The 27,496-nt window shown below is 56.3% G+C and overlaps 2 protein-coding genes across 2 annotated transcripts in view; one reads left to right on the forward strand and one right to left on the reverse strand.

Annotated features, from left to right (window-relative positions):
* The window catches only part of WDR86 (WD repeat domain 86), a 26,975-nt gene extending 2,889 nt beyond the window's left edge, over positions 1–24,086 (reverse strand). Inside the window, exons 1-4 of the mRNA XM_023225344.2 lie at positions 23,483–24,086; positions 15,177–15,318; positions 10,693–11,113; positions 305–440 (exon numbers count right to left, since the gene is read on the reverse strand). Coding sequence (XP_023081112.1) covers positions 305–440; positions 10,693–11,113; positions 15,177–15,318; positions 23,483–24,041 — 1,258 coding nt within the window. The 5' untranslated portion in view covers positions 24,042–24,086. The remainder of the gene's footprint in view (positions 1–304; positions 441–10,692; positions 11,114–15,176; positions 15,319–23,482) is intronic.
* On the forward strand, positions 23,254–27,068 carry LOC111551427. The gene is made up of 4 exons (XM_023225345.1): positions 23,254–23,438; positions 25,733–25,855; positions 26,034–26,137; positions 26,746–27,068. Exons 1-4 carry the CDS (start codon positions 23,370–23,372, stop codon positions 26,888–26,890), a joined length of 441 nt encoding a protein of 146 aa, XP_023081113.1. The 5' UTR covers positions 23,254–23,369; the 3' UTR covers positions 26,891–27,068.
* The last annotated feature ends 428 nt before the right edge of the window (positions 27,069–27,496 follow it).

The following is a 27,496-nucleotide window of genomic DNA, read 5'->3' on the forward strand; positions in this document are numbered from 1 at the left end:
AAAAAAAAAAAAAAAAAAAAAAAGATGTACCTTTTGGGATGTGCTTTTGACCCGAGACCCTCCCAGCAGTCCAGTCTCCCAGGCTGTCCTGGAGAAAGGTAGGGAGGAACCACCAAACCCTTATTTGGACCTTCTTTGGAAAACAGCTGCAGGCATGGGTGTGTGGAGAAGGAACGAGCGCTGCCATTGGACACTGATGATTGGCAGCCGAGGCGCAATGAGGGAAAATCGCACAGGAAGTAAAGAAGCAGGGAGGAGAAGCCAGGTTGGGGTGGCGCGGGTCGTGCCGGGCCAAGTCACTTACAGGTGCCTGCGTGGTACTTAAGGGCGCTCACGTTGCGTCTGTGGGCTGTGAACGTGCGCACACACTCCCCGGTGTCTGCCAGCCAGCACTTGACGGTCCTGTCCGCACTGCCAGAGTACACGAGTCGGTTCACCAGCTGCGAGGAGGAGCAGGGAGGGTTGGCAGCTGGGGCAGCTCTGAAGCACCCCAGATTTCTCCCTCTATAAGGGGGAAAGGGGTGTGTGCAGGTCTCAGTGGTGAAACCGTGGTTGAGCCTGGAATGGCCCCGCCACAGGCCCCACCAGACTGCCCGCTTCAGCACCCAAAAGCAGGCGGCTCTTCCTGCCCCATGGGGCAGCCAGTGCTCCGACAGGGCTGGCCGCTCAGCCCCACACTGCCCTGAGCCAGTCCCTGGCTCTCTGCCCCTCAGCTGCTTCCCCTCAGGATTAGGATGTGGACAGCCCCTTCCTCGAGGGGGTGTGTGGGGTACAGGCACTTAACTGCTTGCTCTTGCTGGCTGAGGAAAGGGCTTCCAGAGAAGGGCTTTCACATGCTTCAGACGGACAGACAGGACAGAGAAAGCCCTGAGCAAGGGTGTGAGGTAGACTTCTGCCAGGACTGGAGCTGACAGCTGGGGGCTGTCACGGGGTCACTGCTCCCCCTACTCATGGGGCTCACAGCAAGAAGAGGGCCCAGGAGACAGGTTCACCCCAGCTGTCTGATGCTGCCGTCTCGCAGGAAGCATGGAAAGGGCCCAGGAGACAAGGGAAGAGGCCCTCGCCAAGATGGACAGGAGTAGCTGCCCCAGGAAGTGCAGAAACTATTAAAATAATTTTGTAAATTCCCCTAGACTAAACACCACCCAGCCAAGAGCATTCCCAGCCAGCACCTGGTCAGCAGAGTCACAGACGAGAAGGCAAGGGCAGAGAGGCTGGCTCCACAGCTGCAGTGACCTGGCGCGATGGCACAGGAGACAGGCGCAGGCTTCATGCCCCAGAGAGGCCACCTGCCACCACTGCTGGGGCCCAGGAACCAGGAGTCAGAAGCAGGTCAGGCACGCAGCGCGCTTCTCTTGTGGTCAGCAGGCAGTGGGCCCACTGGCAGGCAGGCAGGCAGTCAGTCCACGCTGGCCACGAGCATCCCGAACACATCCCTCCTAACTTTCCCCTCACAACCACGCTCTGGGTCACTTTCCGCTGTCGGTTCCCCATATTATCTCCCTGTTCAAATCGCGGAGGAAAGGGCTTCCACCACCCAGGCCATAGCCCAGGTCAAAGGAGTTAACTGGCCTTGGGCCAATCACTGTGGCCAGAGAGGGCAGTGGAACCACAAGGAGCACAACGCGGACTCTGGGAGGCAGAGGCTGTGGGTGCTTCCTGAGGACAGTCGCCTGCCCTCTCCCAGGCCCTGTGCTGAAGCCCTGCTGGGGTTATGGTGGGCCCCAGCCCAGGCAGCCTCCCTAACTGGATGGTCCCCTCCCCAGGGACAGGGATGTGTGTGACTGCCCACCTGCCCATGTCAGCTTTGGCAGGGTTCCAGAACATTCCTGCACTCAGACCTCAGCCGTCTGCACCACCCAGGAGCACAGTTCCTGCCAGTAATGTGGGCACCAGCAGGAAGGACAAATGGACCTTCTTGAGCCTGCTGGGCACACAGTCAGCTGCTCAGTCTTCGACAGCCCCTCCGCTTCCTGAGAAAGACCACCCCTCCCACCTGGTGCCCAGAGGCCCTGCAGGGCCCGGCTTCCCTGGCCCTACCTTCTGGTTTCCACTCCACACACCTGTGTCCACACTGCTGCCCCAGGACACCTGGGCACGTGCCTTCCTCCCAGGTTTCCTACAAGTCCTCCTTACCCAGAGAGCCCTTGTACCGTGATCCTCCCTTTTCCTTCACGGGCGAGTGGAAGCCCGGGCCGGGACCCCTCTTCACACCACCCCCCGTGCGCCGTGTCTGCATCCTGGAGGCCAGGCTGACCACCGCCAGCGCAGCATTTCCTGACCATCTCCCCACCACATGGCCAGCTCCAGGGCCAGCCAGGCTCCCTGTCCTTGAGTCCCAGTCAGTCACAGAGCCTCTCGGACTCTAATAAGGAGTGGGCAAGGGTGGAACGTTTGAGGCAGAGACCCCCAAGGACAGGAGAGCTTCGCAGCCCCACACCTCTGTGCTGCTCAGCCCCTGCACCAGGGAGGCTCGCTGGGTGTCCGGGGCGGGAGAGGACAAAGGGAAGCCCCTCGTGCTCTCTGGCGGCTTCCACTGTCTCATGTGCAACATGAGAAACAAGGACCTCCCGCTAAGAAGGAGGCCACAAGGGCTGATGCACTGCTGTGCACGCGCACACAGCCCAGGGTCTGAACACAGTAACCCCTGCCCATCCCTAAAATGCAGGTGCAGTCTCTGCCCGCCAGCTCCTCGGGGTTGGGTGAGGCTCATGAACTGGCACCACAGGGCTTTTGCAGCCAGAGACTGCCCCACAACATCCTTGCTGTGGTCCCCACCGGGTCCCCACCGCCTCGGACTCCTGGAAGGATCCCGGCGGGAGGTCTTTCTTTTCTCTGGCTGGATTTGAAATGCTTCGTTTCTTTAAAATCACAATGTTGCTATCTGCTTTCAAAAGTGGGTGCCTAGGTGTCTGTTTTAGTTACTTTTTATAATTTACATTTGAAATGTTTTATAACTAAAATGTTTAAAACATCCCTGTAAAACCATGAAGGGACAGGGCAGATGCTCTATCTCTCCTCCTTTACAAGGACCCCTGGTCAAGCCCAGAACCTGGGCGATCCCTCAAAGAGCAGGGCAGAGGGCCGCCCTGCAGCGCAGGGGCCACCACAGACAAGGTGCCTCCTGGCTTTTTGACCTTGGGTTTGTCACTTAGAAGCAGGTCCTCACACCACCTCTAGCCCAACCGTCTCCAGAGGAGGCCTGTGTGCTCCTGGCTCTGTCCCCACCTGCTTCTGGGACCCCTGAGTTCAGTGGGCTCAACCCTGCATGTAATCCTGTAAAAAGCGAGGGAGGCAGAGGCCGCTCTGGGCATGGTGGTTTCTCAGGACCTCACCTCTGCTCTTGGCCAACTTGGAGTGGGCCGCAGGCTCCAGGGAAGCAGGGAGGATGCTTTGCGGCCACCTGGTCCCCAGGCTGACAGTAGGAGGCAGGGTATATGAAGCTACGGTCTGAGTGTCGGTACCCCCCAAATTCATGCTGGAACTTAACCCCCACTGTGATAGCATTAGGAAGTAAAGTGAACTTAACCCCCGCTGTGACAGCATTAGGCAGTAAAGTGGTCATGAGGGCCCGCCTCATAAATGGGATGAGTTCCCCTTTATAAAAGGGCTGGAGGGAGCTTGTCTGTCCCTTCATCCAAGATGAAGGATGTGGCAAGAGCAGCAGCCACCAGACATAGAATGTGCAGGCACCTTGACCTTGGATTTCCCAGCCTCTGGAACAGTGAGAAATACATTTCTATTACTTATAAATTATCCAGTCAAAGGTGTTCTGCACTTTTTTGTTTGTTTGTTTTGTTTTGTTTTGGAGATGAGGTTTCTCCGTATTGCCTAGGCTGGTCTTGGAACTCAGGTCTCAAGTGATCCACCCACCTCAGCCTCCCAAAGTGCTGGGATAACAGGCGTGAGCCACTGTGCCCGGCCCTCCAGTGTAAGGTATTTTGTTACAGGAGCAGCAATGGACCAAGGCTCTGTGAAACTGCACGGTCTCCTCTTTTCCTCCCCAGCCTCTGGAAAGGCTATCCGTGTGTTTATCTCCACAAACCAAAGAAGCCTGACCTGTGTGGTGTGGGTGGTGCAGACACCACAGCTCAGTCGAACGCACCATCACCGGGCGGCTCACTCAGGTCCCAGCAGACGCCCCACACTTGGCCCACCAGGAAACCTCGGCCACTCTCTCCCTTGCCTCTTGACTTGCAAGCACACATGCTTCTTCAGCCAAACGATTTCAGAGGTGACACACTGGGGCTCGCAAAGCCACTGTGGGGGCCCAGGACTCTCAAGGGCACCTGGAAGGAATTTGCCCTCTCCTCCCTGCATGGGGCAGGGGGCACCCAACCCGGCCTGTACGCACAGGAGACGGATGCCTGGAGGTGAGCGTGAGGCCTCTCTCATTTCGACGTAGGGGAAGGAGATAAGGTGTCATAGACCACCGGTCAGTGACCCTGACTGCACGCCGAGAGCAGAGAAAAGCAACAAGCAGGTCTGTGCTTCACTCTCAGATGGCAACGGTGCCACCTGCTTCACAGGGTTTCTGGGCTGTGGTGAAGGAGCCACACAGCCCTGTGTGCAGGTGTCACGTTCCTGAGAGCAGTTTGTGGATGGAGATGCCGGTGAGCCACGCTGGCTGCATGCACAATCTCCAGCCCAGCAGAGCACTGAGGCAGAGTGAGGGCCCCAGGCAGGCCACGGGGCAGGAGCCCCAAAAGGATCGAAATGCAAGAGCGTGTGGGGTGTAATGGCCAGCCCTGGTGCCACGAACCAAGGGACAGTCAGAGCTGGGGGAGACGGAGCACTCGCAGGGCCAGGCTGTGGAGCAGGGGAGGAGCTGGAGGGGAGGAGATGAAAAGTCCCCGGTTTGGCCCTCAACGATGGAGCTCTCCCAGTGAAACAGAGCAAAGCCGGAGCTCACTGCACACCCCCCACATCAGGACCCCATCTGGCCGCCCCAGGGGCAGCCATTGTGTGTCCTTACTTGGCAGATTATGAAAAGGGAGCCCCCCCACCACAGTCAGGGGGCCTTGGGAAGTTGCACAGCGTCCTGAGGCTGCGGGCAGAAGGGATGGTACGGTGCCCACCTCTCGTCCCTTTCCCTCTACACGCGCCTTAAGAGTCATTTCACTTTGGCAGTTCCTCAAAAAGCTGAGCAGAGAATTACCAAGTCATCTGCAGTCCCACTGGCAGGCACATGCCTGAGAACTGAAGGGAGGATGCACCCAGATCCCGTCCTCCCGTTCACAACAGGTAAAAGGTGAAAGCAACCCGTGTGTCTATCAGCAGGTTACAGATAAGCGAAACGTGGTATCCACACACCAGGGAATATTTATCAGCCACAGAAAAAGGAGGGAATCCCACCATATGCCACAACACAGATGAACCCTGAAGATCTTACGCTCATGAAATAAGCCAGACAGGAAAGGACAGATCCTGCAAGACTCCACTCATGTGAGGACCCAGAGTCATCAAATTCAGAGACATAAAGCAGGAGGGCACGTGCCCGGGGCATGGAGGGAAAGTGGGAGTCAGAGTCAGTGTTTAATGGGGAACAGAGTTCTGATTTGGGCTGATGGAAAAGTCTGGAAATCATGGTATGATGCTTGCACAACACCGTGAACGTGCCTCACGCCACTGAGTAAACACTGAAAATGGTTTAAAGGGCCAGGCGCGGTGGCTCAAGCCTGTAATCCCAGCACTTTGGGAGGCCGAGATGGGTGGATCACAAGGTCAGGAGATCGAGACCATCCTGGCTAACACGGTGAAACCCCGTCTTTACTAAAAATACAAAAAACTAGCTGGGCGAGGTGGCGGGTGCCTATAGTCCCAGTTACTCGGGAGGCTGAGGCAGGAGAATGGCGTAAACCCGGGAGGCGGAGCTTGCAGTGAGCTGAGGTCCGGCCACTGCACTCCAGCCTGGGCGACAGAGCGAGAATCCGTCTCAAAAAAAAAAAAAAGAAAATGGTTTAAAGGGAGGCCCCAGCTGATCCTGTGGGTCCCGGTCTTGTGCTTCCTGGACCTGAGAGGGCCAATCAGGCCCTCTGGAAAGGCAGATCATGAGCCACACTTCCAGGCCATCTGACGAAGGCTGTGGTGGCGATGGCCCTCTGTCAGAGAAGACACAGAGGGCAGGAGGGAGAGCTGACGAAGCCACCCGTGGGGGCGGGGACCGGCGAGGGCTAGGGGACGCCAGACCCAGAAGTCCTGCTTCCCAGATGTGCTCAGGAGGCCGGCCTCCTGCCCTGGCTCCCTGCCCCTGAATCTCTGTGTTTAGGACAGTGTGAGCAATGTCCCATTGCCCTAATCAAACCTAGCTTGTAAGACAGCAGCCTTCTAACCCCTGCAAAACTCCAATGTTCTGAGTGGTGTCAGGTGAAAGAAATCATATACAAGGGAAGAGAAAGGCAAGATGGTCCGTTCTGTGGGCCTCATGGTCCCCCACACGCAGCTGGGTGAGCTGGGAGCCCAAGCAAGGCTGAGGGGCCAACTGGATTCTGCTTCTCTGAGCACCGGGTCTGGGGCCTGACAGTCCTTTTCAAGAGGCAGATCTGGAGGCGTGGGAAAAGGCGCCTTCCCCACCCTGTGATGGGGAGAAAGAGGGAATCTTAAATGTGGGCAGTTACAACACACTCGGATGCACCTGCACCAAAATGTCACCCAACAGATTTCCCAAGGGTTAAGAAGGTGCTGAACAATTAGGGAGACGGTGGGAACAAACTGAAAGAAACGCTCGTCTACCTAGAATCTAGAACTCAAAGGACAGGGACGCCCCTCCTCCTCGGCCCCTCCCACACACCGTGAGGCTGACACCTTATCCCACCGTCCTGGGCAATGGGGGCCCTTCTTCTGCCTCAGCCACCAGGCCTTCCCCAGTGAAGTGGGCTGTCATTGAAGAGTTACCTTAGTGACCACCTGAGCAGCGACCAAACCACCAGACGTTTGGCTGCCTTCAGTGCCAGCTGCTCTTTTTGCAAAGGCATGTGCTGCCTTCCTTCTGCCAGCCCCTTCAGATGCTCAGGGCAGGGCAAGGAGCTGCCCAGCTGAGACGCAACAGCCAGGCTGGAACCAGCCATGTGCTCCCCAAGAGTGGACGTCCTGGACCCCAGCTCTGACCGGGGGCCCCAGCCTATGCTGCAGCCTGATGCTCCCCTGTACCCAGGCCTGGGCCATGTCCCCTCTCCTGCCTGCTATCCAGCCGGCCAGCAAGGCCCTCTCTCCATGTGCCCCCCACACCCCAAGCCTCTCATACACCTTGACCCCCACCCAGCCGCCACTGACTCCTCATCAGGGAACAGGAACCTCCCTCCCTGAAGGGGACTTACGCTGGAACTTAGGGTTTGTTTTACAGGGGTAAAGCCCCAGAGTCCCCGACCATGAGAGCATCCCTGTGTGGAGAACATGTAACCCCCGAAGCCCCCACCCAGGGAGTGGGCCTTGCCCATGCCTCCTGCAGCTTCTGGCCCCTGTGGAGCGCCGCCCATTCACTCGCTCATCCCGTGGGCCTGGCTCCCAGGTGGGGAGGCCAAGTCTAACAGAGGAAGCAAACTCCGCCCCTGCCGCTACCAGAAGTTGAGACTCTGGGGCCTCCGGCCGCCCAGGGACCTCCCAGGCCTGTCACAGGCTGTGCACCCTGCACACTGTAAGGCTGCTACCCAGGCGCCTGCTAGGTCCTTCCTTGCCTTCTTGCCTTCCTTCTGTCTGTACGAAACCCAATGGTCCTGAGAGGCTCACCTCCACCTCCCAGAACCTTCTGCCCAGGGCATTCCTAGGGGGTCTCAGCCCTCACGGCAGCCGTGCCCGTCTCCAGAGCTCCCCATTCCTCAGTACTGGCTCCCTGCACCCCACCCTTCTGCTAGGACTGAGCCCCACTGGCCACCTGGGCCAGGCTGTCCCTGGCTGTTCCCATGGGCACCTTCTGTCCCCACTCCTCTTCCCATTCAAATTGCTTTGTGTGGCTGCCTAAGTTTCAAAGGGAAAGAAAACAAAGGCAGAGTCCATAGCCCCTCAGGGCTGTCTCTTCACACCCGTCGACATGTGCCTGCGTGGCATGTTTGTGGGCGTGCATGTACGTGCGTGGCTCGTGTCTGTGCAGTGTGTTCACACACGTGTGCATGTGTGCCTCTGGGGTGTGCGTTCACACGCATATCATGCATGTGCATGTGGGTGTGCGTGCCTATGCCTGTGTGTGCACACAGTTGTGTGGGGTGGGAGCTGGCCCCCTGCACTCTCTCCTTTTGCCTTCCTGACTCTCTGCCAGGACACCCTATGCTCCCACTCTCCGGGAAGAATAGCACTGAGATCGTACAGAACACCCCGGGGAGCGAACCTGGGAATCCCGCCACCCCTGGGGTGGGGGCAGCTGTCACCTGGGAGGACAGTGCTGCTTTCCTCCCCGGCCGGTCCAGCACCTGCCTCCACCTGGCCAGCGGCCTCTCTATGCCTGGGCTCGTTCCTCTCTTTCATTGGCGACATGAGGGTGAGTCATGAGCTCCACCTGGGACAGGCCTCCCAGCGAACTCCCGGCCCCTTCCCCTCCCGACCCCTGCCCCAGCAAGCTCAGAGCACAGACAAGAGCCAGGTGGGGAGGCCTAGCCTCACTCCACACCGCCCGCCATGGAACTGCCTGCCAGGAAAGAGGCCTCAGATGCCCCCAGCTCTTTACGAGTCTCGGGCCACTAGTGCCGACTCTCACGGGAATGCTGGGAGACTAGGAGAGCTGTTATCCCCACCATCATCTGACAAGTAAGGACACGGAGGGAGGCTGGGGAGCGTGAAGAGTGGTGGAGTGTGCCCCCCAGACACGCCCCTTCAGCACAAGGATGATGTCGAGTTAAACGAACGTGAAAAACAGATGTGAGCTGCGCACCCTGACCTTGCCTTCCTTCCTGAAAACAGGAGATCAAGAAACAGAAACATTCTTATCACCAGAGGTGGAGCCGAGGCCAAGGGAAACCGGTGCAGACAGACCCTGTGAGCTGGGCCTGTACCGCTGTGCCCCTGCCCCACAACGAGCTGCCCTCCCAAGCCCCTCATCTCGCAGCATTTGCTGATTTCCTTCTCTTTGTCCACCCATCCCAATGTCCTCAGGTGGGAGCTGAGTTAGAGACGTGGGGTTTACATGCCCCACCCAGCATCTCAGGGACCTGGGTGACCCTCCCTCCACGCAAAAGTAAGCCCCTCCCTGCTCCCCTGGTCTTAGAGCCCCGGGGCTGCCCTTACCCCCAGAACCCCAAATAGGGTCCCTGGCCTGGCTCTCCTGTGGGGTTGAATACAGCAGTGCCAGCTCAGGGCTGCCCCAACTCCGGCCCTGTCGCCCGGAGTCTGTCCCTCACATCTTCCGCGGCTTCACTGAGCACCAGGTGCTGGCAGCAAAGCACCCGAACCGCTTGCCTCAGGGCTCGGGCCTGCCCTGGAGCAGGGGAGAGGCTGGCCAAGACCGAGCCAGGAACATCTAGACCCCAGCGTGGGGGATCACAGCCAACAGGTCCTCCGGCCAGGCATACCGTTAGGTCCTTCACAACAACAGCAGCAAGGATGGCTGCGGTCGCGGTGGCTAAGGGCCGCCTGGCAGCACTGTCCATAGGTCTTCCACTGATTCACAAAATCCCCACAAGCCCACGGATGGGGCAACTTCACACCATAATCCCTTATCCAAAACCTCGGGACCACGCGTTTCGGGATTTTTTGGCTTACAGACACACTCCTGCATCTGCAGTAAAGGTGTGAGGACCCTCAGGCACTGGGATGATGGAAGCGCACACAGTCACGCGTCTCTTCAGACCAGACTCTGCCACCAAGAGTTTTCGTGTCAAGCTTAAGAAAAAATTTTTCGGTTTTTGGAACTTTTTGGATTTAGGAATTAAGAAGGGGTGTAATCCTCCTTGTACATGTGAGGAAACTGAGGCCCACAGAGGCTGGGTGGCTTGTCCAGGGGAGGCAACAGAGACGGGGCAGCAACCCCACATCCCACAAGGCCGCACCATCACAGCGCTGTGTGTTTCCTCTATCCTGATTGTCGGCTTATAAGCATGACAGGCCACTTCCCAGTCCCCAGGCCAGGAGGACGGAGCCCAGGAGGCTGCCGGTGTTCAGCCTGACAGCACAAAGACAAACCAGGACAACAGTCAACACCTGCTCCAGGCACCCTGCAGGCAGGATCTGCCCCAGCCCTCGCCCAGCATGCAGATCCAGAAGCGTCATGCGCTATGTCATGCGTTATGAGCTACGTATGAGCGTTATGCGCTACGTATGAGCGTTATGCGCTACGTCGTGCCCACCCCAGATTCACATGTTGCAGCCCTACCCGGCCCCTGTACCTATGAATGTGCCCTTGTGGAAAGAGGGTCTTTAAAGAGGCAGTTGAGTTAAAATGAGTTCATAGGGGGCCCTAATCCAGTATGACTGGTGTCCTTCTAAGAAGATATTAGGACACACACACACACACACGCACACACACACACACGGACAGGGAGAAAGCAGCGCTTACAGGTTAAGGAGAGGCCTCACCAGAAACCAGTCCTGTGGACCCTGTATCTTGGACTCCCAGCCCCAGGACCGTGAGGCCTCTGTAGCGCTTGCCAGGCCCCCATCTGCAGCGCTTTGTTATGCAGCCGAATCACGGACACCTAGGGCAGGGCGGCAGTGCAGGGGGTGACCTGGGCTCCCCTGGCAGCTGGGTGGGGACCAGGACAGTCTCACCTCCAGACAGATGACGGAGCCCTGGTGCTCCCGGAACACCCGCAGCTGCTCCCCACTCAGGATGTCCCAGGCACGGATGGTGGCGTCGGTGCTACCCGTGAAGGCCGTGTGGCCGGGCGTGTCCAGCACCAGGCACAGCACTGCGCCCGTGTGGCCCCGCAGTGTCTGGTGGCAGCAGCCGCTGGCCACCTGCCACACCTTGGCCGTGCCGTCTGTGCTGCCGGTCACCAGGAGCCCCCCGGCCACGGCCTCCTCCACGCAGAGGGCGCTGGGGAGGTCCCACGGGGCAGAGTAGGCTAGAGGCAGCACGCAATTTCGGTGGCCCCGGAACTCCCGGGACATCTGCCCCTTGTCCAGGCTCCAGACCCGAGCTGTCCGGTCGTAGGAGCTGCTGAAGAGCTGGTTGTTGGCAACCAGGATCCTGGGGGCAAGAGGGAAGGGGTCAGGGATCAGAAGGCACGGGTTCCAGAATCCATACAGCCTCCCAACGGGCCACGCTCAGCACTGCAGCTAAAATAAACTCTCCCTGTGTCTGCCCAGCTTGCCACACTCACCTTCCAAAGTCCAGCTCAAATTGCTCCCACCTCCAGGAAGCCACCCTGATTCCCCTCATGCCCACCGTTCCTTGCCTGCCCCTAGGCAGGTACCTGTAGCAGGGACCAAGCTTATATACTCTCCTGGGATCCCTCCGACATCCCCATAGCAGCTCTCCAGGAGCAGCGGGAAGGGGGAAGCGGGAGGAGGTAGGGGAGCACAGCCCTCCCAGCTTGCCCAGTGTTGAAAAGCTTCTGAGGATGCAGGGTTTTCAGCCTAAGACTGAGAAAGTCCAGGGCAGAGTGGGACATGCTGGTCACCTGGGAACAGGGCCGGCTCAAGGGGCTGGGCCGGGGTACTTCAGATGAGGGCCCTGAGAGGCTGGAGAGCACTGGGAGCTCCCATAGTGCACCAGGGGTGCCTGTGGGAGGCATAGCCAGGAATCATGCCGCAGCCAGTGGGGGCCTCTGCTGCCAGCTCTCATGGCAATCCCCATGCAGGCTGAGGTCACAGCCTCAACAGGGTTCCAGCCACAGGGTTGGGAACTGGGGGTTGGGTAGCCAAGAGAGTCCGTCTGTGATACCCTAACTTGTATTAACCTAACTGACTCTCTCTTAGCTGAGAAAGCTGGACAGATGGACTCCATTTGGCTCCCTCATTTGCAAGACATTAAGGGTTCCTTACCGACCCTTCCTCAAGGACTTAACTTGTGCAAGCTGACTCCCAGCACATCAAAGAATGCAATTAACTGATAATTGCTGTGCAATTAACTGATGCTGTGGCAAGCTACATCCGCAGTTCCCAGGAATTCGCCAGATCGATAGTACCTAAAGCCCCGGCGTTTGTGTCCGGTTGATAGCGCCCAAAGCCCAACCTTGTGATGGTTTTAAAGCCCCTGCACCTGGAATTGTTTGCTTCCTGTAACCATTTGTCTTTTTAACTTTTTTGCCTGTTTTACTTCTGGAAGATTGCTACAGCTAGACTCCCCCGCTCCCCTTTCTAAACCAAAGTATAAAAGAAAATCTAGCCCCTTCTTCGGGGGCCGAGAGAATTCTGAGCGCTAGCCGTCTCTCGGTCGCCGGCTAATAAAGGACTCCTGAATTCGTCTCAAAGTGTGGCATTTCTCTCTAACTCGCTCGGTTACAACATGTCCATGCAGTGCAACTGACCAACCACGGGAGACCAAGGCCCCCACACAGTATTCACGACTCTTATTTCCATTTTGATGAAAACCAAGAGCTCCCCAGAAAAACACACATTTGTAGTAGCTGCACATTCAGTGCAGAGCTTTGCAAAGAACCTCAGGGGGTCTGCACACACACCCTTGGTAAGAAGCCCTGCACCTCAGAAGAGGAGACCGCCAAGGGATGCGGCCGTGGCTGCGCTGGAGCAAGATGCATCCCTGCCAGGGTGGGACCCTCCTGAATCAGGACCTCGGCCAGACCTGCTGCTCCTCCCACCCTCCCGAGAAGGGCTTGCCGGCCAGCCTGGTGTGGACAGGAGACCCACTCAGGGGACAAGCCTGCTGCCTCCCACCTCCGCAGGATCCCGACAGCATTCCTCACTTCCCACAAGCAGCTCAACAACAACACAGGCTGCACTCAAATGCCAACTACCCCTTTCCAGCTGGCTTCTTCCCTAAGACCCAGATAGGATGATTTTCAAGAAATTTTTTTGTTTTGTTTTGTTTTTGAGATGCAGTCTCACTCTGTTGCCAAGGCTGGAGTGCAGTGACGCGACCTCGGCTCACCGCAAACTCCACCTCCCAGGGTCAAGTGATTCTCCTGCTTCAGCCTCCCAAGTGGCTGGGATTCCATGTATTTTTAAAGGAAATGATGCCTTGATGCTGCTAAGGCAAAGTGCGGGAGGAAGAGGGTGTAGTGGGAGGAAGAGAGTGTAGTGGGAGGAAGGGAACAGCGGGAGGCCTTGGGGCATGGGGGGGGGTGGCTGAGTCCTGCCTGGTGTGAGAAGGCAGGGACACCAGGCCACTGAACCATCAGTGACCCTGAAGCTCACAGGCCTGACCTGGCTCTGAAAACATGGGAGGAAGTGAGTTCCTCAGGGATCTCACTGATTTATGAGGACAGTTACTTAATCATGCAAATATCTACACAGAGCTGTGGGTTTGGAGCCGTGACTGATCCAAAATAGTGTGTGTATTTGTATGTGTTGTGAGCACATGTGTACATGCGCGCATGTGTATATGTAGATGTGTGTGCATGTGTGCTGTGTGTGATATGCCTGCATGTACCGTGTGTGTATATGTGTATGTTTTGTTGCTTGTGTAAGTTGTGTCTATGTGTGTGCATGTGTGTGTTGTGTGTGCATATGTGTAAGTTGTGTGTATGGATGTATATGTATGTTGTGTGCATGTGTGTAATTTGTGTATGAGTGTATATGTATGTTGTGTATGTGTGCACGTGTGTATGTGTAAGTTGTGTGGATGGTGTATATGTATGTTGTGTGTGTGTGCACGTAAGTTGTGTGTATGGTGTATATGTATGTTGTGTATGCATGTGTATGTGTGTAAGTTGTGTGTATGGTGTATATGTATGTTGTATATGCACGTGTGTATGTGTCAGTTGTGCGTGCACATACAAGAGTAAACCTGGCCGAGCATGATTTCTACCTTAAATGGTCCACTTTTGCTTTTGAGAAGCATCGGACAGTTGTGGGTTTGGCAGCTGAGGGCCCACTGGTCACTGCGGGCAGGCCTTCTCCCTGCTGAGCCCATCGTAGCCTCTGCCTGACTCACAGGAGGGTGAGTGCTGTGAGGGCCCTCACCCTCATTCTCTTCTTCCTTGGCAAACTTCTTTCTCAGGGAAGTCAGAGTGCTGGGAAGAGGCCAGTGGAGCCGTGAGCCCTGAGTTCTCTAGCCCCTTCTTTACCACCTTGTGGGCTGCCTAGGCAGGTCTCAGGGCCTCACCTCCTTCAGTTGAGGAAGGCTGGGGCCAGTCGGGCACCCTACCTGATGTCTGCATACCCCTCATTCACTCTAAGAAGTCCCCGCATCCCTTCAGCCTCCTCCTCAGGGCGTCACCCAGCTCCCTGCCCGCCGACTATTGATTATTGGTTCTGGCTGCAGCCACCTGGGACTCCAGCGAGCTGGGCTGACGACTCTCACTGCCTTTCCTGTCCCCCCGTGCTGGTCCACTGAGTAGGGGTTCCCGTCAGAGCTCAACCAGCAGCATCCTTCTGGTGGGGTTCATCCTATCTGGTCTGCACCCCCAGCCCCACCTTCAGGACCCCCCCAGTGCCAGCCTGCGCCACCCTGTCTTTACTTGGGTCAGCTTCCAGGCAGCGCCCCTCCTCCAGTGCAGCTTCCAGGCCCAAGGGGCACCAGGAGGTTTCCCTCAGGAGTCCGAGGCGACCACCACAAGTGACTCCAACAGTGTCCAACTGATCTGATCGGCAAAGGAATTTCCATTGCTCAGCTCAGACCCAAATTCATTGAGAAAGGAACAATTCCAACCTTCTTGAGAAGGAGGGGCTGGGATATTTTCCACAGCCACAAAGAAAGGAGAGGCTTAAAAATACCCTCAACTCCATCTTCGGAACAATCCCCCATGCTCCTCCTCCTGCAAACCTTTATCCACCATCGGGTCTCAATTAAACCATTTCCTACGGAATCTGTCCCCATCCGTACGAGCTGCAGGCTCTGGTGCCTTTCCCTGCACCCAGCGGGGAGCAGCTGTGCCCCCAAGGGGAAAGCATCAGGCTCAGTTCAGGGATGGGCATTGCCTCCCTGCCCCACATGCAGCTGTGGGCACTGAGCTTGCTACCTGTCCTGGGTCCACGTCACTGGGTGCCACTGACCACCTCCCAGCTGTTCACGTTTTTACTTCCCCAGAGAGCTGAGGGCCCTCACGTGCAGGGGCCCATATCTCTGACCCCTCAGCCCCACCAGGGGCCCATGGTGAGACTCGGCTCAAGCCCCCAGCCAGGCTGACCTGTTCACAATGGACGTGTGTCCTCGGTATACCTGCAGACACTGCCCAGTCAGCACGTCCCACCTCCTGATGGTGCAGTCGGCGCTGCATGTGAAGGCGGCCTCATCCTCCAGATGGCAGAAGGTCACATAGCTTTCGTGTCCTGCAGATGAGGGACAGGAGAGATACTGAGCATACTGGGGATGAGCATACTAGGGATGCCAGCTGCCGCTTTTCTTCTGGGAACAATGTTTGAAAAGGGAAGAAAGCAGAATGTAGAGAGTGCTTGAGACAAGCTGGAGTCAATTAGCATTTGTTTTGTTTTGTTTTTTTGAGAGAGTCTCACTCTGACACAAGGCTGGAGTACAGTGGTGCGATCTGGGCTCACTGCAACCTCTGCCTCCCGGGTTCAAGTGATTCTCCTGCCTCAGCCTCCTAAGTAGCTGGGATTACAGGCGCACGCTGCTACACCAGGCTAATTATTTGTATTTTTAGTAGAGATGGGTTTTCGCCATGTTGACCAGGCTGGTCTCAAACTCCTGACCTCAAGTGATCCTCCTGCCTCGGCCTCCCAAAGTGCTGAGATTACAGGTGTGAGCCACCGTGCCCAGCCCTCAACTCATCCTTTTTAAAGAATGACTTCAGTCTGAGTGATTCTCAGGAAGCATGGGGTACCAGTGAGGCAGGACAGATAGTCACGGAAGTAACCATGTTCTCAGGACGCAGCAACCATGGCGACTGCGCCGTCAACACAGCAAGCCCCAGGATTCGCACTGCAGGCAAGCTCATTCAAGCAAAATTGTCTCTAGCAGGGACTTTCCCCTGTAGAGAGCACGTGCACTTTGATTTTTACCTGTCCTCAGAGTGACACTTTGCTCATCACAGTAGTAAAAAGCACACCCCTGCATGGAGATGTAAGATGCCAGTGAGACGTGACGTATGAACAGGGATGCACAGCCACTGTGCATGTGCACACAGAGCATGCTTCCCAGCAACCCCCTTCCCCACCTGCTCACGAATAATCAGGTAAGACTCCGAAAAAGGGATCCTCCCTCTAGCCGGTCTCTGCTGTCTCATCCTCACAGGCAGCCCACACTGACTCCCCTCTCGGGGCATCCTGTCTATTCTGCACCTAACTTTCAGGGTATTCTTCCTCCTGTGCAATACATTGCTCTATGCTGCATCTCCTTTGCTGTGTGTGTCTCGTTTCAATTCTTTTAAACTAAGAAGACAAGAACTGAGGTTTCACAGCAGCCATCAGCAGCAGGAGCAATCCATGGGTACTCGCCTGCACCTTAAACCCTGTTTCCTCGGCTTCCACTTTTGCCTTCCTCCCTCATCTCCTTCCCTCCTCATTCTTTATCATCTTCTTTTAGTCTTTTTCAAACCTTTCAGCTTTTGCATTCCCCATTTCCTCACCTGGGATGGGGACAGTGCCTGCCTCACGGGACGTAGCGCAGACTGAGGACAGCCGCAGCCGCAGAGGGAATGGTGCATGCTCACTATTTTTCTTACACTGGGGAGAGATACTGTGGTAGGCAGAATGACGGCCCCAAGACACCAGGTCCTAATCCCTGGAACCTGTCAACGTGACCTGACTTGGAAAGGGGTCTTTGTGGATGTGACGAGGTTAAGGACCTTGACTGAGGAGATTTTCCTAGATTATCCAGGTGGGCCCTGAGTACAACCACAGTGCCTGAGCACTGGGGACCAGGAAGAGGGTGACTCAGTGTCTGTAGGGAGAACAGCGGCTGGGAGAGCAGGCATGCAGGGCTGGCTCCATGGGGCGCCTCCAGGCCACAGTCTGAGTGCTTAGCAGATGGCTGATGAGGCCAGAATGGAGGGCCAAGAGTAAAGGGCCGTGCCACAGTGTCTGGGGTCCCAGCAGCTAAGCTACCCCACTGGCTGGCTGGGACTCTATCTCATGGGTGCAGTTAGATAGCTTGACTATTGCCCTGGCTGCCAGATCAGTGTTCAGGCCTCAGGCGTTGCTTAGCAGCCCTGGGGGCCCTCAGGGTCTCTGATGCTAGGAGGGCCTTCCCTTCAGGTAAAGATGGTGTGTACACAGTTTTCCCCCAATACCCACCAAGGATTAATTCCAGGATCCCCTGCAGATACCAAACTCCACAACGCTCAGGTCCCTGCGGCGTGGCATTTGCCCATAACCTATGCAATCCTCCCGCATACTTTAATTCATCTCTAGGTTACTTATGACAACCACTGCGATGCCTACACATCACTTCACTCGTGTGGATTCAACGTAGTACTCGGTGAGCAGCGAAGCCAGATTTTGCTTTTTGGAGCCTTGTGGAATTTTTTTTTCTTCCTGGATGTTTTTCTTCTGTGGTTGGATGAACCCACAGGTGCAGAACGTGTTGGACAGAACGTGTTGGACAGTTCCTCAAACTGGATTTGAGGAACTCAGGGACCAGGAAGTCAAATCAAAAGACTGTTAGAACTAAGAGCCATTTTACAGATGAGACAATGGACGAATTCAAACCTCCACACATTTGGGGGAATGTACTGATTCCACTAAGGATGTTGATAGAATTGTAAAATCTCATTTAGACAGCTGGTATTGGGTAGACAGGGATTTAGAATTTCCTGGGTAGTTTCAAGCCAATTCACATCCACCCCTTGCCCCGACCCCCTGAGTTTAAGTTCAGTTACTCTTGGAAAAATGCAACTTCCTGAGTTCTAAGAAACATAATTTAACAAAAAAAGTTCTCCCGTCTCCCTGGAGGGCATATACCAGGCTGCTAAGAAAACAATGCATGGATTAAGTCAACATTTGAAGAAACTGCAGATTCTGTTTCCTTTAAAATACATGTCGGCTTAAACATTGAGGGCAATGTGTTTGCCAAAACACAGGCTAGATTTTTGCCAACCCCAGAGGGTTTATAAAATATTCTAAGATTGTCAATAAACTTTCCCTGGGAACAGATCCGTGCCACCCTCCCTGCCGCCACCAGGAGGGCTCAGCAGAGAGATCCAGGCTGGAGACACCCAGGATGGAAAGGTGGTCAAGGTGTGCTGTGGGCATTCAGGTGCCGGGCACCTGCCTAAGGATCCTGTGGGGCCGATGCCAAGCCCAGCTGCTCCCGCCCCATCTCAGTCACAGGAAGGTGAAGCGCAGGAGTGAGTCGTATGTTAAGCCAAGAAAAGCACTTAAAAGCCAATGGCAGCTAGTGAGCGTGGCATCTATACCTGGTGGAACTAAAGCCTGAAGCCAGAGATGCTGAAGACCTGAAATGAGGGATCACTTTATGACATGTGTGAGGAATAAAGGATATATATGCAGATGATGGCAAATTGATAAGAATGTAAATACATACAAAGATTGAAGAAAACAGGCAGTGATGAAGGTTAAAAAAACCCTCCATTTCTGAACCGGGCCAGGCTGCCCTGATGCCCTCTGCCCTCTGCCCCGTGGCAGAGCCTGGCACTGAGCCAGCAGAGGCCCACAGTGGTCAGGGTTCTGCTGTGGATAGGCTCTTCCCCTGGGTTTCCAAGCAGTCACCCACATCTGCACACACACCCGAGTGAGTCACGGGTCAGAGCCGGGCCAACAGAGCATGTCCCCAGCCCCAATCCCCATGTTCCACAGAATACTAACCAGGCCTCCACTGACCCAGGCCTGCGGGATCACCCTAGCAGGGAGGAGGCGGAACCAGGCCTGCCACCCCTGGAGCTGAGGCCCTCACCCCAACGAGGCACCCACCCCAACCGCGGACCCCAGGACAGAAGAGGGAAGGCATTGGGGAGGGCGGGTTCATCATACCTCCAGGGGCTGCAGGGATTGTGCAGAATAAGCAAAAAAGCCAAACTAAAAATAAATATTTCTGAAGGGATGAAGAATGCAGATAAGATGCAGTTATTATGTTCAAAGAACATGCTGAGGCCGATAGTTTTCTGCCAACGTAGCGCCTGCACACCCTGAGGACTCACTGGAAGTTGCAAGTCAAACTGCTCCCTCCCTCACCACCCCATGCAGGAAAAGCAGCTCAGAGCTTCGGACCCGGTGGTGGCAGGTCTCTGCTGGCGGTGGGCTGCAGTGGGCCTGATGCCCCAGACTTGCATGGAAGCTGTGTCTCCCGTCCGTGTCCCAGCTTTAGACAACGGACTGGACAGCTGCCCTGGTGGCCACACGGGGCAGGGATGGCACTGCTGACCTGGCTTACTCCAGCCCTTGTAGCACAAGGGTTATTTTCACTTGGGAAAGCCCCGCTGAGCCTGCTGTCCAGGACTGAGCCTTCCTCTGCTCCCCAGTCCCCTCTTTTCCACCCTGCCCCCACCAACTACATGAACTCCACAGTGGGCTCACTCTTATCTAAGACTCCCACTGGGTTAGATAAAAGGGAGCCCACCGTGGGTTCAGACAACTGGGAGCTGCAGGTGGAGACTCTAGGTCAGGATGTGTTCCCCTCCCCCAGCTCCGACCTGCAGGGCTCCCTCAGACTGGCTGTGGCCATCCAACCTGGAAGGAAGCCCTCCCAGCTGTGTCTAGGATGCAGTGGCTGCATCCCGGACTCAGGCCCAGAAGAGGTGGCAGCCTTGCTGGTCCGAGCCACAGTCACTGTGGTTCTTTTATGCTCCACCTGCATTTTGCAGAGTGTCCCTTTATTAAACTATCCTGGCAGAACCCAGTTTTGAGGGTGCCGGGACCCTGAGGCAGGTGACATCTGGGTCCAGAAGCACCGACAGTGTGGCTGAAGTGGACACTGAAGTGGCCACCAGAGACTTGTAGCAAATCTGCAAGGCCCCACTTTGAACCAAGACCTATGCAGCTTGGCTTTCCGGACTTCTCCAGTGGGAGCGGTCACTTGCCCCCAAGCCGTGTGAGGCTGCTGTAGCTCTTGTTACTGGTGTGCTCCAGGCCTCCTTCAGCCCAGTCTTCTCCGCCACTGCTCTCCTGCCAGGTTTCACAGGGAATCTCCTATGCCACAGGCTCCCAGCAAATGGGAATGTGTGGTTGTACCCAAGAAATGAAACACAATCCCCACCCCCTCATGTCAGAAGCCGAGGAAGCGAGTGGGACAGCCACAGTGGGCTGCCACGTTCAGGCTGAGTCCCCTACTCAACTGGAACAGGATAGGATAGGCACCACCATTTTGGAAAATGTCACTCATCTCACCAAACCAGTAAAGTGCCCCCAAGTAAGGAGACACCCAATGAATAAACCTGAAAAAGAGGGGGTCAGGGATAAGCACATGGCAAGTAATTCTTCTCTTTGCAGAGTAATTGCAGTGAAGCCTTTTTCACTGTGAGCCAGCCCCTGACTGCCCCTGCTGCCACGAACACAGAAAGAGGTCTCCAGAGGAAAGACCTCTAGAGAAGTCTTAGGAGTCGCCAGCCCCAGCCGCTCTGCCCGAGAAATCCAGGACTGGCCAACCACAGGCTCCTGTGGGCCAGAGCTGTGCAAGGACCAGGAAGGAACCGGAGTGGAAAGAGATCTGGATTTAGAGTGACGACGCTTCTAGGGATGGGGCCACCGCAGACCAGCCGTGTGGTCCGGACACAACTTCCCCCGCAGCAGCATCTGGGGTAAGAGAAGCGCCATGCAGTCTTCAGAAGCCCTCTCTGCCACGGACCAGCTGCGGCACCCTGGACAAGTCCTGCAACCGCACCGCGCCTCCAGGGATGTTGGCGACAGCACCCACCCCATTGTCGGTGGTATCTAGAAAACAACGGGAATGCCACGTGTGCTGCTAACGAATCTGCACCTCCCACTCTCCTCTGTAAACTGGTGTCAGTCCCACCCGCCTCAGAGTCGTGAGGATTACCATGACACAGTAACAAAGCACAGAGATGTGTGTTTATAAAGTATAGGGCACTAAACAAATGTTAAGATGTTTTAATATTTCACTGATACAAAAAAAATCCTGCAGGAGAAAGGAACTGGCAAGACCTTGCTTTCCTTGGGGGTCCACACAAAAGGACTGTCACACACTCGCAATGACTCTTACAAGTTGAGTGTATCAGCAGAATCTCAGGATAAAGAAAGATGACCTCTGTCCTCGTCCTTGAAAATTTCTGAAATGCCAACCCATATAATAGCAAAAATAATCTAGCAAAATGGGCTGCAGTTCTTTCATGCCAGTTTCCTGTTTGAGTGGGGACAGCCCTGCCCTCAATTAGGGCAGAAGGTCGGGCACCCTCCCTGGAAAGTGAGTGTAAGTACCTCAAGGGGACAAGCAGCCGTGAGGGTCACCAAAGTGGGTGTGAAGGAAGGAAGCGCAGGTGCCAGGCACAGAGCTGGGCAGGAGTGTAGGCCCTGGAGGTTTGGTGAGGCTCCAGAGCTGCCATGGGGGCAAAGCCAAGGACCCACCAGGCCACAGGCAGTCTGGCAAAGCCTGGAGTCCCACTGGGGAGAAAACCCACCTAATGAGCTGGCCTCCCACAATCCATCATCCCCAGCCCAGGGGCTCCCGGGGCCAGCTGTGCATAAGAACCACCCAAAAGCTTGTTAGAAATGCCAATTCTAGGCTGGGCGCAGTGGCTCACACCTGTAATCTCAGCACTTTGGACGGCCAAGGCTGGTGGATCACCTGAGGTCAGGAGTTCAAGACCAGCCTGGCCAGCACGATGAAGCCCCATGTCCAATAAAAATACAAAAAAATTAGCCAGGCATGGTGGCGAGCACCTGTAATCCCAGCTACTCAGGAGGCTGAGGCAGGAGAAAGGCAGGAGAATCGCTTGAACCCAGGAGGCGGAGGTTGCAGTGTACCAAGATCATGCCACTGTACTCCAGCCTGGGCAACAAGAGTGAAACTCCATCTCAAACAACAACAACAAGAAATGCTAATTCTACAGCTCTATTCACAGAGGACTGCATCACTGGATCCCAGGCCTGGGGATCTGCATTTCGGAAACATCACCCACCCCTCTACCCCCAGTACAGTCTTATATTTGAGAGCAATACCAACTGGACTTAACATTTCTAAAAGACCTCACATTTTCCATTCCTGGTTGAATGCCTGTAAGTGTGTGTGGCTGCTTGGGGGCGATGTGTGTTAGTTTGTGGCCACCTCTCCATTATCCACACCAACTCCCAAGTAGCCGGTAATCCAAAAGTCATCCCTGTTGGGTTTGAAATAGCTACCCTATTTCTTTTTTTGTTTGTTTGTTTGTTTTTGAGACAGAGTCTGGCTCTGTCACCCAGGCTGGAGTGCAGTGGCACTATCTCAGCTCACTGTAACCTCTGCCTCCTGGGTTCAAATGATTCTCCTGCCTCAGTCTCTCGAGTAGCTGGAATGCAGGCGCCCGCCACCACGTCCGGCTAATCTTTTGTATTTTTATTAGACACAGGGTTTCATCATGCTGGCCAGGCTGGTCTCAAACTCCTGACCTCCGGTGATCCACCCTCCTTGGCCTCCCAAAGTGCTGTGATTACAAGTGTGAGCCACTGCACCTGGTCAACTGCTCCTAGTTAAAACCATCAGTATCAGGATTAGCCAATTTGGGGGCTAATATCCTAGCTAAGTTGGAAGACCTGAGCGAGGCCACAGAGGGTTCACTGATGATGATGGAAAAGCCTGCGGTGATAAAGAACTACCCACAACAGAAAGACTCCCGGCTCATCCACTGCATGTGCTACCTGGGCGGTAGGAGGGCCAGAGCTGAAAGGGACCTCACAGTGCACGGGACAGGCCCAGGGGAAGGTGAACCCGAGGCACACTGACCTCCTGAATGAGTACAGGACACAAATAGAAATCAACAGGCACGCAGGCGGGGTCACAGCAATGAGAGGGCTCAGACTGCCATCTTCCCCTCACTGGCTGTGCCACCTGGGCAAATTCCTTAACTCCCAGCCCGCTTCCGTGTCTGTATGTGGGGTGACATAGTGTGACGACGGCACACTTCTCCTTCTCCGCACCGCTGGCCCTTAACAAGCCCCTATTATTACTATGATAGTCGTCAACAGGAAATGCCAGCAGAAGAGCACAGTTGGCCACAAAGAGGCCACAAGGCACCTAGAGACAAGGGAAGGTTTGCTTAGAAGGAGTATAGGTTTAACTTTTTGTTTGTTAACATTGTTGTCAAGGGAGATTTCCTGACGCTGGTTGACAAATGATCTTCGCCGTTGTAGCGGACGCCCCCCGGCTGCACCCTGCTCTGCACCCGCACTCCACCCCCAGACCTCACCCTGCCCTGCCGAGCGCTCAATAGCCAGATGGTAGGCCTAGACAAACGCTCTTCCGCGAGGGTGCCGGGATGAGCGGGGGCTGGACTTCTAGAAAGGGATCTGCGGGCGCAGGAGCTGGGGTCCGCGGTCTGGGGCCGGTGAGCGACGGCGAAGAGGGCAGAGAAGGGGTGGGAGGGTCTACCTTGCAGGAGCGCGCAGCACTGGCCGTCGGCGGTGCTCCAGAGCCGGGCCGTGCCGTCCTCGCTGCCCGTCAGCAGGCGCTGCCCGTCGGGGCTCAGGCTCAGCCAGTTGATGCCCCCGCGGTGGTCGGCGCAGACCTTCAGGGCCGACCCTCCGCCCCCCATCCCGCTGGCCCGGCGTGGGACAAGGAAGAGCTGCGCCCCGCTAGGAAGGGGCGCCCCGGGGTCCGCGCGGCGGCTCCGTACGGCAGCGGCCCGCGGCCATCGCAGGGAACTGGGACGCCGACTCCTGCGGAGGCATGCGACGAGGGTGAAGGACCCTAGCTCCTCGCTGCCTCCAGCCTCTGGGCCCGCGAACCCAGGGCGCTGCGGGGGGCGCCCCACTCCGGACCCCCGCCCTGGGTAGAGCAGTCCTGGGCGCGCGGGCAGAGAATACCTCCTTCCCGGCACCGCTCGGAGGACCCACACCCCACCGGGCGAGCCAGGCAGCGGCGTCTCGGGTGCACAAGGAGCCCCCAGCCTCCTCTCGCGCCCACGGGGCGGGGGCGGGGAGAGGAACATGGGAAGCCGAGCGCCCCGCGCCCTCCCCGGCCGAGCGCGGAACAATACGGTCCAGCCTGGCTCCTCCTCAGAGACCACCCCTCACCCGATCCCCTCCCACTTCTCGGGCTGCGTCCCAGCCCCCATCCCGCGCGCCCGCAGCCTACCCCGCCCCCCCCACCCCCGCCGTCACTGCGCGGATCCCGGGGACGGCTCCACGTGAGACCCTCCCAGCTGTCAGGGCTGCGCCTCTGGGCTCTGCCCTCTGCCACCTCCGCCGCTGCCGCCTGGGTCCCTTGAGCCTAGGGCCGGGACGAGGGAGAAGGAGGCGGACAAAGGGTCCGGGTGGGGAGAACCGCGCGCCAGGAACTCATTTGGGGCGCAGCTCCACCGACCCCTCGGCTGCCGCCTCCACCAGGCAAGCCAGGTCCTCCTACACTCTGAGCCCTAAGGATCCTGCCCGAGGGACTCTCGGGGACTTGGGGACGGTCCCCCGATGGAGGGTGCGACCGGGAAAGCCCCGAGTCCGCCCTCCCTGGGAAATCACGTGCACACCCCGGATTCTACTTTGGTCCGGCCGGAGTGGGGATGGGGTGCGAGCCGCTGACCGGTCGGTGGAGCCGGGATGTCAAGTTCATCTTCCAGCCGCCGCGAGCTCCCTCGGCTTGGCGCACCTCTGATGGCCCCCAGGGTCGGCCTGAGCCCTCCTGGAGTGCCTGGCGGCTGGTTTCCATTAGGGCAGTTCCGGCGCCGACTTCGCTGGGGGCGGGGAAGGTGACCCCCCCCACTCGGATCCCCCAGGTCCTAAAGGTAGCAGGATTTCCAGAACTCTCCAGGGCTCTCTCAAGAGCCTGGGGAGCAAGGCAAGGCAGGGGCTTCTTTGGTGAGCCAGCCCGCAACGGGACGACCAGCCCTGCGCGCTCTGCTCTATGCAGACTCCAAAAGAAAGCCCCGTCGTGGGGTCTCCCGGGGCCTTGGGTCTTTTATGCCCTGAGTGGCCTAACCAGAGAAATACGTTGTTTTCCCTCAAAACTTGTAAATGTGCTGGCGCCTCAGCTTAAGGAGCGTGGCCCTTCCTTAGCAGGTGACGGAGTGGGGGCCAGTGGAGAAGCGTTAGGGCGAGATTTGGGGTCATCCAGCCAAAGAGAGGGAGGCCGAAAGGAGAGACGTTTTCAGGAGGTGGCGGCTTCAGAATTTGGATGCCTGCGAGAGGGAGAGGACAGGAAGCCTCTCTTGTGCTGAGAGGCTGGGTAGACGGTTTTGTCCCCTACGGGCTGATCACGAGTTCCTCTTAGGAACCAGTGAACCTCAGGGGGCCATTGCACATCCAGGTGTGAACTGCGGTGTGGCCCCAACATGAGGACAGACAGGGTGTGGTGGGGTCTTGGGCAGGCCCTGCGGCTGCAGCCCTTGGGGAAGGTGAGTGTGAGGACCATGGAGGCTGGGAGGGTTTATCTGGAGAAGTGCCAGAGGAAACCCAAACTTTCTTGGCAGAGGGGCCAAGGAGAACCAGGCATCCACTCTTTTGGAAACTAAGAGGGGAGGGGTTTGAAAGTAGTTTGGAAGCTGGGGACAGACGGTAGGTTGGGCGAGCTTGCCTGGTCGTGGGCCAGAGGAAAGAACCACTAGGAGAAAAGCTTAACTTTCAAGGGGGTCACGCGGGATTCCTGAGCGAGGTGGCACCCATGAACTCTGCTTCCTCTCTTCTGCAGCCAACGCAAGCCATCAGCCCCGTGCTCAGCTCCCAGCAGGCAGAGGGTTCAGAAGCACCAGCGCCATCAGCTTGGAAGCCTGCAATCCACACACGGCTGACCTTGCCTACTTCCTCTTTCCAAGTTGACAGATTTTTTTGTTTTGGCCTCTCCACCTTCCCCATCCGTCCTTCTCGTCCTTCTCTGGCACAAAGTGGCCCCCTGGTGGGGATGAGCCCGCCCTCTCTGGGGGTTGAGTCTGGACTGTAGAGCTGTAGGTGCAGACATCCTCAGCCAGCCTGTCTTCCCTTTTCTCTTGCAGGTTGTAGACTGCAGACTCTCTTCTGGGAAATTGCCCCCAAATCTAACAGGAGTACAAGAAGCTGGGGAGACTGGAAAACAGCACCGAATTCCCCTGAAACTGCGGTCTCCCCCCACTCCACCTTGAGATAGCAAAGCTATAGAGACCCAGGAGTCAGGCTGGGTCCCCAGCAGAACCTGGGCTCCCTTCCCCTTTCACACCTTTAACTCTTCTGGAGCCTCCAAGAGGGCCTGAAGTCCAGTGGTGCCCAGGCCCGCTTGCACCTAATCAGTTTATAAATGGAAGGCACCATGGGAAGGGAAACTGGTAGGAGGAGGAGATGGTTAAGCTTTAAGAAGCAAGAAAGGGGCAGTGGTTAACAGGCGAAGGGTGGGGGGGTGCATTTTGTGCCAGGGAGTGCCCATTCCCGTGCCACAGGAACAGCCACAATTTACCCTGCTGGAAAGTGACCCTCTGGGGCCTCTCTGAGAAGCATGGAGAAAGCTGGATATTCTCAAGTTGTGTGTGGAGGCAGGGTGGAGGGTGACGGGGGGGGCACCTTGAGGGGCGCCCACAGGGAACGTCATAGCCAGAGCTTTGTCAGAATTGCTGTTTCCCTTCTGGCACAACCTGCAGTGCTGGTGGTGAGGGTGCCTGTGGTCATCGTCATCTTCATAGTTTGGGTACTTACTGTGTGTCAGGTACTGTGCTAAGGGCTAGTATTTTTCAACAGGATGGAAGCCTTCCCAGTCCTGCAACCACCTGCAGACTCTCACAAGCACTGTGTTCCCGGGAGAAGACCTTGCTACCCCAGGCCCAGGGAGTCGAGAGAAAACAAAGCCCTGAAGGTTTTTCACCCCGGGGGTGAGAGTGCGTGATCCAAGATATACTTGAGGGAAATTGTACAGATAGTCCCAACTTAGCATTGTTCAACTTTATGATGGTATGAAAGTGATGGCATTCAGTAGAAATTGTACGTCAAGTGCCAATACAATCACTGTTTTTCACTTTTGGTGCAGTATTCAATAAATCACATGAGGTATTCAACACTTTACTATAAAATAGGCTTTGTGTAAGATGATTCTGCCCAAATTAAGGGTAATGCAAGTGCTCTGAGCACATTTAAGGGAAGGCTGGGCTAAGCAATGATGTTCTGCAAATTAGGCATATTAAATGCATTTTTGGCTTAGAATATTCTCAACTTGCAATGGGTTTATCAGAACATGACATCGTTATTTACTCAAGGAGCGTCTGTGCTACTAATGACACAGATGCTGATTGGAGGAAGGCAGCCAGAGAAGGGCACAGTGTGGAAGAACTCAACTTTTTAAAGACAGAGGTCAGCTTTAGATATTGCTAAGAAAGAACTTGGAGAGAGAAGTTGATGATACTGGAGGCAGCAGGCAACAGACAGAGTGAGAGCCCCGAAGAACAAGAAGAGGAGGGAGTCTCCTCTTTTGGGAGCAGGAGTGTCGACTTAAATA

The sequence above is a fragment of the Piliocolobus tephrosceles genome, chromosome 8, assembly GCF_002776525.5.
Source record: "Piliocolobus tephrosceles isolate RC106 chromosome 8, ASM277652v3, whole genome shotgun sequence".
NCBI classification, from domain to species: domain Eukaryota; kingdom Metazoa; phylum Chordata; class Mammalia; order Primates; family Cercopithecidae; genus Piliocolobus; species Piliocolobus tephrosceles.